The 13,202-nt window shown below is 44.1% G+C and overlaps 1 protein-coding gene across 2 annotated transcripts in view; it reads right to left on the bottom strand.

The window, feature by feature from the left end:
- ofd1 (OFD1 centriole and centriolar satellite protein) overlaps positions 1 to 13,202 on the bottom strand; it is an 82,415-nt gene that overhangs the window by 22,354 nt on the left and 46,859 nt on the right. For both annotated transcript variants that reach the window (XM_078559348.1, XM_078559349.1), the window contains exons 16-17: positions 10,207 to 10,827; positions 260 to 404 (exon numbers count right to left, since the gene is read on the bottom strand). In XM_078559348.1, the coding sequence (XP_078415474.1) occupies positions 260 to 404; positions 10,207 to 10,827 (766 nt within the window). The remainder of the gene's footprint in view (positions 1 to 259; positions 405 to 10,206; positions 10,828 to 13,202) is intronic.

Genomic DNA, 13,202 nt, shown 5'->3' with positions numbered 1-13,202 from the left:
AGGATTAGATACTCCAAAACTGAAGGGTTGGGGAAAGTATGCCACCACCTATAAAGGGGGATTAATCAAAAATCTAAAACACCTTTCTGTTTACAGATGGGTAGTAGAGGAGAAATCAGGGCTGTTCAAATTAATCTCCCTCCGGTCCGTAACACTTCATAGTTTAAAACAAAATAGAATTATAATTTATTTGTCTAATATTACACCATAATTTACAGAAAGACTTCAGGGATACCTACACAGTGGTCTGGATCTTTACCTTTCATTGGCCCCATAGTCGACAGATAAAGGAGAGTTTGCAGTTTTCACTATATGGACATCACAGGATTTGATTTCATTGCTTGTTACTGATGTTTTATGTTCTGGTACACCGGGAACAGAGGCCAGAAATGAGCCATCAACACCTTTTAAAAAAAAACATGAGTTTTATTAGCATGTGTGCTGCAATTTATGAATATTAGTAAATGCTCAAAATATTTCATGATTTATTTATATCTTTAACATTTTGTTCTGAAAATATTCAAAATACATGCTAAATAAAAATATTACTTCCTCTTCTCCATTTTAATTCAGAAAGTGATTGCTCTCCCAAAGAAGGAAAATGTCCAATTAAGATGTGTGAGCCAACTTAGAAGCAAGAAATCAAAGAATGGATGTCACTGTTATTCAAATAAAGTTTTATTAGTGGGGAGTCCAACACTCTTAAGGACGCAGTAATAGTACATATTAATAACCATATTGAGTTTCCAATGTTCCAAACTGGAAGCATAACTCAGGAGACTGGTCTCAATCTGATTCCCAAACCCTCACAAGCTAAACCTGCCACAAAGCATTCCCACACTCATTTGAATTTGTACAGGTACAACAGAGTTCTCCATACAAAGTTATGTGCAAAATCTGCAATCTAAAGAAATTTTTTTTAAAAAGTTGATCTCTTGTGGCATTGACCAACTTGAATTTCTCGAGATAAAAGTAGAGATTGAGGGTGGAGGATAATGAACTGCTGTGGGGAGTACTGAAGAAGCTGGGGAGGAGAGGGAGGAGAGGCAGGAGAGGAGACAAGGAAGCATGGAGGGGAAGGAATAGCGGAAAGATGGGAGAAGCTAATGAGAGGACATGGGGTGTGGGGGGGGTGGTTGTTCGCAAAGGAAGGGAGTAATGTGGGAAGGGAAAATCAGACCAGTGGGAGTAGGGTGATCCATGGAACAACTAGCCATTAGGGGAGAATAAATACAGCCAGTGAGATGGAGGGCTACTATGGATGGGAAATGCAGACATGGGATAGGCTGTGAGAAGCAGCTGCACCCAGTGAGGGAGGATAAGATGAGGTTGTTAGTCAGTGGGTGAGTTAGAATGGGAGAAGCCAGGAAGAGGAGAGTTAAAGCTGTGTTCAGTGGTGATGGTACGGGGACTAAAACATTGAGGGTGGGCATTATGCTAAAATTTGTTCACTTTAGGGAGGAGTGTTTGAAGGTTGAAATCTTGCTCAGAGAGGGAAAAGGTAGGGAATTGAGAATCTTAATCTACTCCAGTGAAGGCAGGAGTTTAAGAGATGAAAACATGATTGGTTGAGGTAGAGGAATGAAAGGGTTGAGTGCAGGAATCTGGCTAAGCAGTTTGGGGTTAAAATAGAATAATTGTTTATGAGTGTGTGTGAGGGACCCAATCAGTTGGGGGGGCCAGGGGCAGGTTGGAGGTTGTGAATGAGATGCATGGTGTAATCTTGCTCTAAGTAATCACTGCCAAACTCAGAGTGAGGGTGAGAGGTGGAGTTGAGAGTCAAGGTTTAATGATTAGAGTGGAGATGTTGTTTGTGGCTAAAGGAGATGATTAAGTCCAAGACGAGTGAAAGTGGTAGTGGGAATGTTGAGCTCCAAATTCTTCTCGATGGTGGGGAAGCAGATTGAATGCCATGTTTTACAACAACAACAAGTAAAAAAAGCATTCAGTAGAGCACATACCTCTGTTGTATTAATTCAATGTTATTAAAATTGCTCTTCCTTGAAGCTTCTCCCTGCCTGTTTGATGCTCTGTAACTACAAAGCTGAAAGAAGAAATCAAGAGCTTCTAATTCACTGAGGAGGTTTCAGGCCAATCCACATCTATCAGTCTGCTCTGAAAACTGCTCACATTTTGACAGCTGTGACAAATTCCACAACAGCTAAGAGAATCCACACCATTCTAAACAATCAACGTCATTCCAAATAAAACAACTCAACATTTTTTAAAAAAAGTCAATTTGCCCCATCTCCCAATGTTAACAGGTGGATCCTTTAAAAAAATTCCAGGATCCAGATCCACATCTTCACCAAAATCTAATCAGCTCTTCCTTGTGCCATGCCCTTGGTACCAAATTTTGCTGAAATCCGTCCATTAGTTTGAGATATTTATAGACAAACAGACTAACAGAGGCGAAAACATTACTTCCTCGCACTTTCAGTTGTGTTAGTAAAAATCATATCCGTGCTATAACTCCATTCTAAATAAAATATTTTCCCCTTACATCCAAAAAGTCATTATTTTAAATTCAGTTTCAATTTAACATTAAAACTCACTTGTCATCATTTAATGAATTTCGCAATTTCTCAGCCAAGCCACCAGATGGAGTACAACATAGCAACAGAGTGAACAATTAAATTGTCAATAAAATAAACATGCAAATCAGGTACAAGTCCACAGCAACTTTGTAAGCAACTCAGAGTTAAGAAAAAATGTCAAACACTCTACTTCTGTGCATTTAGTATTATTGACTGGGAGGGAGAAACTGAGAAGTAAATTGTTTATTAACATATAGTATTTACATAGAAACAGAAAAAAATTGTGGAGCAGAAGGCTGCCAACAAGTCCATCACATCCGTGCCAGCCAAAAAAGAATTATTCAGTCTCATCCCACCTTCCAGATCTTGGTCCATCATCCTGTAGATACCGTCACAATTAAATCTCCCACCCAGCCTCTCTTGTTCTGAAGGAAACAAACCAGCTTGTCCAATCTTTGTTCATAGCTAAATTTCTCCATTGCTAGAAACATCCTTGTAAAATCTCTGCTGCATTCTCTCCAATGCAATCATATCCTTCCTGTAATGTGGTGACCCGAATGGTACACAGTAATCCAACTGCAGGCCAACTAATGTTTTATACATCGCAAGCATAACCTCCCTCTTATACCTCCGTGAATAAATGAAAGCAACCCATATGTCTTCTTAATCATCTTATTTACCTGGTCCACTACCTTCACTATCCTTGGACATGCACTCCAAGGTCCCTCAGTTCCCCTATGCTTCTCAGAATCCTACTACAGTGGTATAGAGTCGGGAGGGAGTTGCCATATGAGTCCTCAACATCGACTCTGGACCCCATGAAGTCTCGGCCTCAGGCAAGGAAACTTCCTGATGGTTACTGCCTATCATCCCCCCTCAGCTGATGAATCACTGCTCCTCCATGTTTCATGCCATTTGGAGGAAGCACTGGGGGTGGCAAGGGCACAGAATGTACTCTGAGTGGGGTACTTCAATGTCCATCACCAAGATTGGCTCAGTAGCACCATTATTGACTGAGCTGGCCAAGTCCTAAAGGGCATAGCTGCTAGACTGGGTCTGTAGCAGGTAGTGAGGGAACAAACAAGACGGAAAACCTACTTGATATCATCCTCATGAATTTACCTGTCACAGATGCATCTGTCCATGACAGTATTGGTAGAAGTGACCACCGCACAGTCTTTGTGGAGACGAAGTCCCACCTTCACATTGAGGACCCCCTCCGTCATGTTGTGTGGCACTACCACTGTGCTAAATGGGACAGATTTTGAACAGATCTAGCAACTCAAAACTGGGCATTCATGAGGCACTGTGGGCCATTAGCAGCTGCAGAATTGTATACATACACAATGTTCTTGGAAATCTGTAGCCTCATGGCCGTGCATAACCCGACTCTACCATTACCATCAAGCCGGGGATCAACCCTGGTTCAACGAAGAGTGAAGGAGGGCATGCCAGGAGCAGCACCAGGCATACCTAAAAATGAGGTGTCAACTTGGTGAAGCCACAACACAGGACTACTTGCATACCAAACAGCAGAAGCAGCATGCAATAGAGTGAAGCGATTCCACAACCAATGGATCAGATCTAAGCTCTGAAGTCCTGCCACATCCATCCGTGAATGGTGGTGGACAATTAAACAACTAACTGGAGGAGCATCCTCAATGATGGGGAAGCCTAGCACATCAGTGCAAAAGACAAGGCTGACACATTTGCAGCCATCTTCAACCAGAAGTGCCAAGTGGATGGTCCACCTCAACCTCCTCCTGAGGTTCCCAGCATCACAGATGCCAGTCTTCAGCCAATTCAACTGAAGGCACTGGATACTGCAGAGGCTATGGCCCTGACAATATTCCGGCATTAGTACTGAAGATTTGCACTCCAGATCTAGCCACCCGCCTAGCCAAGGTGTTCTGGCGTCTACCGGCAATGTGAAAAATTGCCCAAGTACGTCCTGTCCACAAAAAGCAGGACAAATACAACTTGGCCAATTACCTCCTCATTAGTCTACTCCGATTATCAGAAAAGTGATGGAAAGTGTCATCAACAGTGCTATCAAGTAGCACTTACTCTGCAATAACCTCCTCACTGACGCTCAGTTTGGGTTCCGCCAGGGCCACTCAGCTCCTGACCGCACTACAGCCTTAGTTCAAACATGAACAAAAGAACTGAACTCCCGAGGTGAGGTGGGAGTGATGGCCCTTGACATCAAGGCAGCATTTGACAGAGTGCGGCCTCAAGGAGCCCTAGCAAAACTGGAGACAATGGGAATCGGGGAAAAACACTCCACTGTTTGGAGTCATAACCAGCACAAAGGAAGATAGCTGTGGCTGTTGGAGGTCAATCAGCTCAGTCCTTGGACATCACTGCATGAACTGCTCATGGTAGTGTCCTAGGCCCAACCATCTTCAGCTGCTTCCTCAATGACCTTCCCTCCAACATAAGGTAAGAAGTGGAGATGCTCGCAGATAATTGCACAATGTTCAGCACCATTCGCAACTCCTCAGATACTGAAGCAGTCCAGGTCCATATGCAGCAAGACCTGGGCGATATTCATGCTTGGGCTTATAAATGGCAAGTAACATTCGTGCCATGCAAGTGCCGGGCAATGACATTTGCCAACAAGAGAGAATTTAACCATCTCCCCTTGACATGCAATGGCATTACCATTGCTGAATTCCCCACTAACAACATCCTGGGTTTTACCATTGACCAGAAACTGAACTAGACCAGCCATATAAATACACTGGCTACAAGAGCAGGTCAGAGGCTAGGAATCCTTTGGCGTGTAACTCACCTCCTGACTCCCCAAAGCCTGGCCACTATCTACAAGGCACATGTCAGGAATGTGAAGGAATACTCTCCACTTGCCTGGATGACTCAAGCTCCAAAAGCATTCAAGAAGCTCGACACCATCCAGGACAAAGCAACCCACTTAATTGCCACCACCTTCAACATTCATTCCCACCACTACTGATAAACAGTAGCAGCAGTGTGTACCATCTACAAGATACACCACAGCAACTCACCAAGGCTCCTTCGAGAGCACCTTCCAAACCCGTGATCTCTACCACCTAGAAGGACAAGGGCAGCAGATGCATGGGAATGCCACCACCTGCAAGTTACCCTCCAAATTACACACCATCCTGACTTGGAAATATATCACAGTTCCTTCACCGTCGCTGGGTCAAAATCCTTGAACACCCTTCCTAACAGCACTGTGGATGTACCTACAACACATGGACTGCCCTGCGATTCAAGAAGGCAGCTCACCATCATCTTCTCAAGGGCAATTAAGGATGGGCAATAAATGCTGGCCTAGCCAGTGATGCCCACATCCCATGAGCCAATAATAAAGAATGAAGTCAAATTACTGAAGGATCACAATAACGGATTTAACAATAATAATAACTGCATCAGTGCAAAACATTCATTATCTTATAACTTGGTTATTTTCAAATCTGTGTTCTCAACGCAACCTTTTTATACAAGTATGATGCCATTGGCACATCTCTTTCATCAATTAATAAGTTACATTTGTAGTCCACATTCATAAAGATCTGCAGGAAAGCACAAGTTATGAGTTGGATTTTAATGTGAGTTCCTTACTCTATCACTGCCCAGTATGTTCTTTGGTTACAAAAGCAAAACACAGCTGATTCTCAAAATCTGAAATAAAAATAGAAACTGCTGGAAACATCTGTGGAGAGACAGCTTTAACATTTCAGATCAACAACTTTTTGTCAGAACTGAAAGTTAGAGCTGCCAAAGGTTTTAAACAAGTACAGAAGCAAGGGAAGAAAGGACAAAGGAGAAGTTCTCTACACTTGGAAGACTAAATGCAGATTGGATTGCGAAAACCTCAATTCAGTCTTGCAAGAGTGACCCCAAGATTCCAGTCTCCTGTCACACTTAACTCCCCTCCACTGGCCTCTCTCTCTGCAGTTCCCTATATAAACCAATGAAGCTCAACATAAGCATGGCAAACAGCGCCTCATCTTTCAATGAGGCACTCTACAAGGTTGCAAACTCAACATTAAGTTCAACAATTTCAGATCATAACTTCTGCCCCCATTTTTTTTAATGATGGCAGTTGTTGGTGATGGTTCTGCTATTCCCATTTACACCTCTTCTAGACCCATCTTTTTCTCACTTGTCCATTACCATCTTTTTTTGTCCTTCACCATCATCGCTTTTGTCTTTTAGCCTTTCCTGCCTTGACATGATCACAGACCTTTCCTCTGTTCTTCCTCCCTCCCTTTCCTTGCCTCTGCACTTCCTTACAAACAGTTCTGACAAAAAGTCACTGATTTGAAGTGTTTCTGTTTCTCTCTCCACAGATGCTGCCTCATCTGAGTATTTCCAGTATTTTCTGTTTTATGTGCTTTGTTTATTCAACCTTAATTGATCAAATTGGAATAAATACATCTGTCCAACAGTAAAGTCTTATAGATTATGCAACTTATATAGATGACTTGGATGAAGGGATGAAGGAATGGTTGCTAAATTTGCTGATGACACAAAGATAGGTAGGAAAGCAAATTGTGAAGAGGACATAAAGAGCCTACAAAGGGACATAGATAGGTTAAGTGAGTGGGCAAAGATCTGGCAAATGGAGTATAATGTGGGCAAATGTGAAGTTGTTCATTTTGGCCGGAAGAATAAAAAAGGTTATCTAAATGGTGAGAGATTGTAGGGGGAGGATCTTCAAGGCGGGACCCGCTCACCGACGCGGGGTGACATCAGGCAGAACTCCCGACGTCACCTCGCGTCATTTCCATTTTCAGGTCGATGGGGGCGCAGCCAAATCAGCTACGTGCCCGCCGACCTGTCAACAGCCTATTGAGGCCATTTAAAAAGTAATTATCATTAATGGACCTGCCTGTCCAACCTTAGGGTTGGCGGGCAGCCCTGGCAGGCTTAAGAAAAAGCATGAAACCTCATTCACAGGCGCGATGAGGTTTCATGAGGGTTTTTAAATATTTAATAAAGGTTTCAGTAAAAGTGATGGACACGTCCCAACTCATGTGAGTGTCACATTAATTGTCCCGCCCACGTAAAATGGCAGCGCGCCCCCAATCAGGGGCGCCAATCAGAAGCGTGCCTGCCCACGCCTGCTCCTGCACTTCCCCCCCCTCGACTGGGGGAAATTATTTCCCTAGAGTTCAGATTCAAAGGGACCTGGGTGTTCTCATGCATGAGTCACAAAAGGCTAGTATGCATGTACAACAAGTAATTAGGAAAGTTAATAGAATGTTATCATTTATTTTGAGGGGAATTTATTACAAAAGTTGGTTATGCTTCTGCTGTACATGGCACTGGTGAGACCACATCTGGAGTGTTGTGTACAGTACTGGCCTCCTTATTTAAGGAAAGCTGTAAATGTGTTGGAAGCAGTTCAGAGAAGGTTTATCAGACTAATACCAGGAATGGGCGGGTTTGTCTTATGAGGAAAGGTTGGACAGGTTAGGCTTTTATCTATTAGAATTTAGAAGAGTAAGGGGTGGCTTTACTGAAACCTTTAAAATCCTGAGGGATCTTGACAGGGTGAATCTGAAGAGGGTGTTCCTCTTATGGGAGAAACTAGAGCTAGGGGTCACTGTTTAAAAATAAGGGGTCACTCATTTAAGACTGAGATGAGGAGAATTTTTTCCTCTCAGGGTAGTGACTCTTTGGAACTCTCTTCCTTGAAAGGCAGTGGAAGCAGAGTCTTCGAATATTTTTAAGGTAGAGGTAGATATATTCTTGATTAACAAGGGTGTGAAAAGTTATCAGGGGTAGGCAGGAATGTGGGGTTGAGGTTACAATCAGATCAGCCAGATCTTATTAAATGGTGGAGCAGACTCGAGGGGCCGAGTGGCAAATTCCTTCTCCTAATTCGTAAGTTCTTATGTTTTAAAAGCCTTCTTTATGGCCCATTTTCAGAGCTATATTTAGTGCATACAACAACAACATGTTTCAGATCGCCACATTTAGCGTAGGAGATTTAAATCGGGCTGTAAAAGTTCTGAAAGATCATCAGAATGTTATTTTAAAGTAAGCCAGGAAAATAGCATCAAAGAAAATTAAGTTAAATGAATGAGAAGCAAATTTGAAATAAATATTAAGTAAAAAGTCTTTACTTAAAGACGGAGAAATATTTCAAAAAATCTGTTAGCCAGGGTATCAAAGAGAAATATTTACGGACTTGTGAAATGCAATTAGATTCCAAGATGGGAAGAGTGAGGGCATTCCAGAAGTGAGCCCTGATAGGCTGACTTAGCTTTATTCATTCACGGCTTTAATCATTCATAACTTTTTAATGTTATGAATGGCCTGAACTTGAAGGCAATTCCAGGAATAGTATCATCAGTGTGCAAAAATGGACTGATGCACAAGGTAGACTGCTAGATTGGGTGAGTGAGTATTCCAGAGCCTTTCAGGCCTGTGCTCAAAATCCAGTCCAGACTTATGGAACTAAAATCTTCTCTCTTCCCCCATCTCCAAGTGAATTCAGTCTAAATGGTGTCAATTTAGTTCTTCACTTTACAAATGCCTTCTTATGGCTTATGGAACTAAATCTTCTCTCTTCCCCCATCTCCAAGTGAATTCAGTCTAAATGGTGTCAATTTAGTTCTTCACCTTACAAATGCCTTCTATATCATCACTCCAGCACATAATATAACTACTAATTGCTCAGCTAGAGAAAGAAAGTAGTCTTGGGAAGAAACAATCAGAAAGCTACACTTCCATTTGCCATTACAAAATTACAATGCTATTGGCAAAGTAAATAAAGCACCTTAGGTGCAACAAAACTGTAAATAGTTAGCCATTAATGCTATGCATTAAATAGCATAGATAAGTGTGGAATATTGAGTAACTTGTCAAGTAGATTGATTAGGTCAAGGGCAGGGGCCCACTGACCGACGCGTAAAATGATGCAGGGAACATCGGTCATGCGTCCCGACGTCTCCCTGCGTCATTTAGATTTTCGAGTCGGCTGCGTGCCCGCTGACCTGTCAACGGCCTATTAAGGCCATTTAAAAAGTAATTGAAATGATTAATGGACCTGCCCATCCAACCTTAAGGTTGGCGGGCAGGCAAAGAGCCCAGGCAGCCTTCTGAAAAAGCATGAAACCTCACCCACAGGCAGGATGAGGTTTCATGAGGGATTTAAAATTTTCAGAATATTTTAAAATAAAAGTAATGGACATGTCCCAGCTCATGTGACAGAGTCACATGAGGGGACGTGTCAGGGAAATTTTTCTACCCTTTAAAAAATTTTTATAACTTCAACCGTTCTCCCTGAGGTGGCACTTTGCCCCGGGGAGATTTGTGCGCTCTTTCGCGCGCATGTGCAAAACAGCGCATTCCCGGCTCAGGAAATCCCCCCCCCCCCCCCCCGCCCGCTCAGCACTTCCGAGCGGACATCATGCTGGGCTGGCCTTAATTGGCCTGCCCACGTAAAACGGCGGCATGCCCCCAATCGGGGGCACCGATCGGGAACCCCCCGCCCCCGCACAACCATCCCCCGACGGGGGGATAATGCTGCCCTATGCTACAATACTTGAGACTCATTCTAAAAATGAGTTTGAAATTTGTTATGCGAACACCAGCAAAATTTCTTGGTAACACCGACTATATATCTCACTCCCTAAAATTCAGTATTTTACAGCTTAATGACAAATCCTACCTTCTGAAGTTCTCCTGCACTTGTCATATTCAAATTTACATTTGACAAGCGTTGAAGAGCAGTATCCTGGAGATGTAAACTGACATACAGATGGAGTTTGGTGATCTTCAATTTTAGTTATTTGTTGATGACTTTCCTCATATGTTTTGCCTCTTGTCGTGAGCTCTAGCTGTTGAGAAGGAAAGACACTGTCTGCAAATGTTACTCTGTGCTGGTGGCTGGATGGAATTTTACTGACAATATTGTTAATTGGCAATGGAGGAAAAGCTCGAGTTTCTGCACTCTTTTGAATAGCAGTTTGAATAACTCTGTTTTGGTAGTTTCTGTAGGCTTCTTCTAGGTTCTCAGACTCTTTTTCCAGTTCCCTTATTCGAGCCTTGGCTCCTGCAACAAAATCCTGGTCAGAATCTGGTGAGGAGCATGGTGCTTCAGTGTATCTGCCATAGTTTGCACATATACCAGAGCCTGGATAAAAAAGGCGATCTTCAGATGCTACCCGATTCCTAAGTAAGCCAGCATCTACATAAATATCTGGAGGTACAATTCTGTCAGCAGTGAGGTCGATGGTTGTCCGGTCAAACAAAGAGGGTTTTGGATTGCGATACACTTCATTCTCTAAAGCTGCAAGACCAGAAAAAATACAGGAGGAAGCAGAATGCACAATTAGAAAAAAAGAACAGCAAGAGAACAACCTTAAAACTACCAAATTATTAGGTAACTGTAAGAGGATGCAAGTGCATAGATAGCAACACTTTAATAAGCATTTTAAATCTACCTTGTAAAACACTACACATGATACAATAATTTTGGTGTTTTACAACCCTTTGCAAAAATGAATTTAGAGAAATTACAGCACAGAATAGACTGTTTAGCCTAACCAGTCTGTGTTGGTGTTTATTGTCCACACAAGCAGTAGCCCAAATTAATTTGAAACACTATTTTTAGTTCTTGTGAATTTGAACCCCCAAAATCTCTCTGTTCTTCCACATCATTCAGTCCTTCCCCAAAGCATAATTGTTGCTTGCTTTCAAAAAAAATAAAATGTGCCACTTCTTATTTGAATTGTATCTGCCACTTTTTTTATCCATTCCTCCATCTTGTCAATATTCCCATGTAGTTTCCTTTGGGCCTCAAAATTAGTTACCATGTCTTTTACTTCAGTATTCTCTGCAAATCTGGAAGTTATTCCTTCTAGACCTTTTTCCAGATAACCAATGTAAAGTGAACAAAAGCAGGACTAGAATAGAAAGATCCCTTTGGGGCATAGTTACTCATTTACCAGCACTGCTCTTAACTGGTATTCTCTGGCCAGAATTTTACGGTCGACGTGCAGGCTCGGCTGGAGCGGGCGAGGGCGGTCAAGAAGCCGACCGCCACCCGCGATCGGCTCCACACCGCCATTTTACGTGGGCAGGCCAATTAAGGCCTGCCCAGCGTAAGACGCGACAGCAGCAACAGGGAGAAGGGGTGGGTGGAGGTGGGGGTGGGAGCTCAATGCCCATTGGGTCCAATGGTGACCTGGCGGCCGATTCAAAAGCGGCCGTGGCAGCCATGCGAAGGCTGCTAGTGAAGCAGACGCACCTCATCATGGAGCTCGTCACTGGTGAACACAGCAGGCAGGAGGGCAGGCCGGCAGGGCAGTCGGCTCCGCATTTTTCTGATGAGTGTCTCGGCCCTCCTGGAGGAGGTGGCAGCACTCAGAGAAATCCTTGTCCCCAGGGAAGGGAGGAGGTGAGGCCCCCCCCAATAAATGCCTGGGAGGAGGTGGCATCCTGGGTGAGCTCCCATGATTTGGTGAAGTGCATATGGGTGCAGTGCCTTAAGTGGTTCAATGATATCCTCCAATCGGGAAGGATGAGTACCGTGTTGGCATGGGTCACTTAGCATAGCAGCTAGGAGCAGTTGAAGAAGGCACCTGGTCACCCGCTGGTGCCTTGATGGCCACATGTGTGCAGTCGATTGCACCCTGGATGCGAGGTAGCCCCAGCAATCGCTGCAAAGCATCTGGCTCGCTCTGTCTGGCTGGCCTCGTCTGTGCAGTAGTGAATGAAAGTCAATGCATGCCTGAACAGAGCATCTGTCACCAGTTTGACACAACTGTGGACAGCTGATTGGGAGATTCCACAAAGATCACCCAAAGACCCCTGGAAGGAGCCAGAGGCATAGAAGTTGAGGGCCACTGTGACCTTCAGTGTCACTGGCATAGGGTGTCCACCCATACAGTCGGAGCTGATCTCAGGGCCAATCATCTGACAGATGGAGGTCACTGTCTCCCTTCAGAGGCAGAGCCTCCTTCGGCACTGCACCTGAGACATATTGAGGTAGCTGCATCGCCACCTGTAAACCCTGGCAGCAGGATAGTGGCATCTTCTGCGGCCTTTTCTGCCTTGGACTGCCTGTTGGCTCTGCGCCCCTTGTGCCTGCGCCTATCCTCCCACAGGTCGCTCCCCTGGAAGCTGAAAAGGGACAACTGGCCTCCGCCCCCTTCTGGCCCTCTCTTCCTCAGAGGAGGAGGTGCCTCCAGCGGAGACCACAATCCCCATTCCCAGGGTAAGGGAAGGCTGTCTGATATCTGGAAGGCCCCAAGTGGTATGAATCCTCCAGAATCCTGAACTGAAGCCTCTTATTTCTGTCAAAGCAGCTGTGAAGCGAAATGAAGTTGTCCTGTTCACACAAGCAAGCAGCAGCAACTTATAAGCTAAAGTACAATCAACTCGCATTGTGAGCCTACTCACCCCTCTTATCCCACCCGTTGATGAGGTTTTTGAAAATGTGGCCTACCCGCCTGCCTGTTGCATAGATAATTCAGTTATCCAAGTTTTTAATTTAAGCTCTGAAATTTACACGGGCTACGTAAACTCCCAGGTAATTGCTGCCTCAAGGGCCTTAACTGGCCCGTTAATTAAAGGTGGGTGCGCCTCCGTTTTTGACATGCGCCCACCTAGCGAAATATCGAGAGGGTGCGCGGTGGCGTCGGGAATCACCTCCGACGGCAT

Source organism: Cetorhinus maximus, chromosome 16, assembly GCF_964194155.1.
Source record: "Cetorhinus maximus chromosome 16, sCetMax3.hap1.1, whole genome shotgun sequence".
In the NCBI taxonomy this organism is placed as follows: Eukaryota; Metazoa; Chordata; class Chondrichthyes; order Lamniformes; family Cetorhinidae; genus Cetorhinus; species Cetorhinus maximus.
The sequence above is the reverse complement of the archived record's forward strand: the minus strand, read 5'-3'. Positions and strand labels throughout refer to the sequence as shown.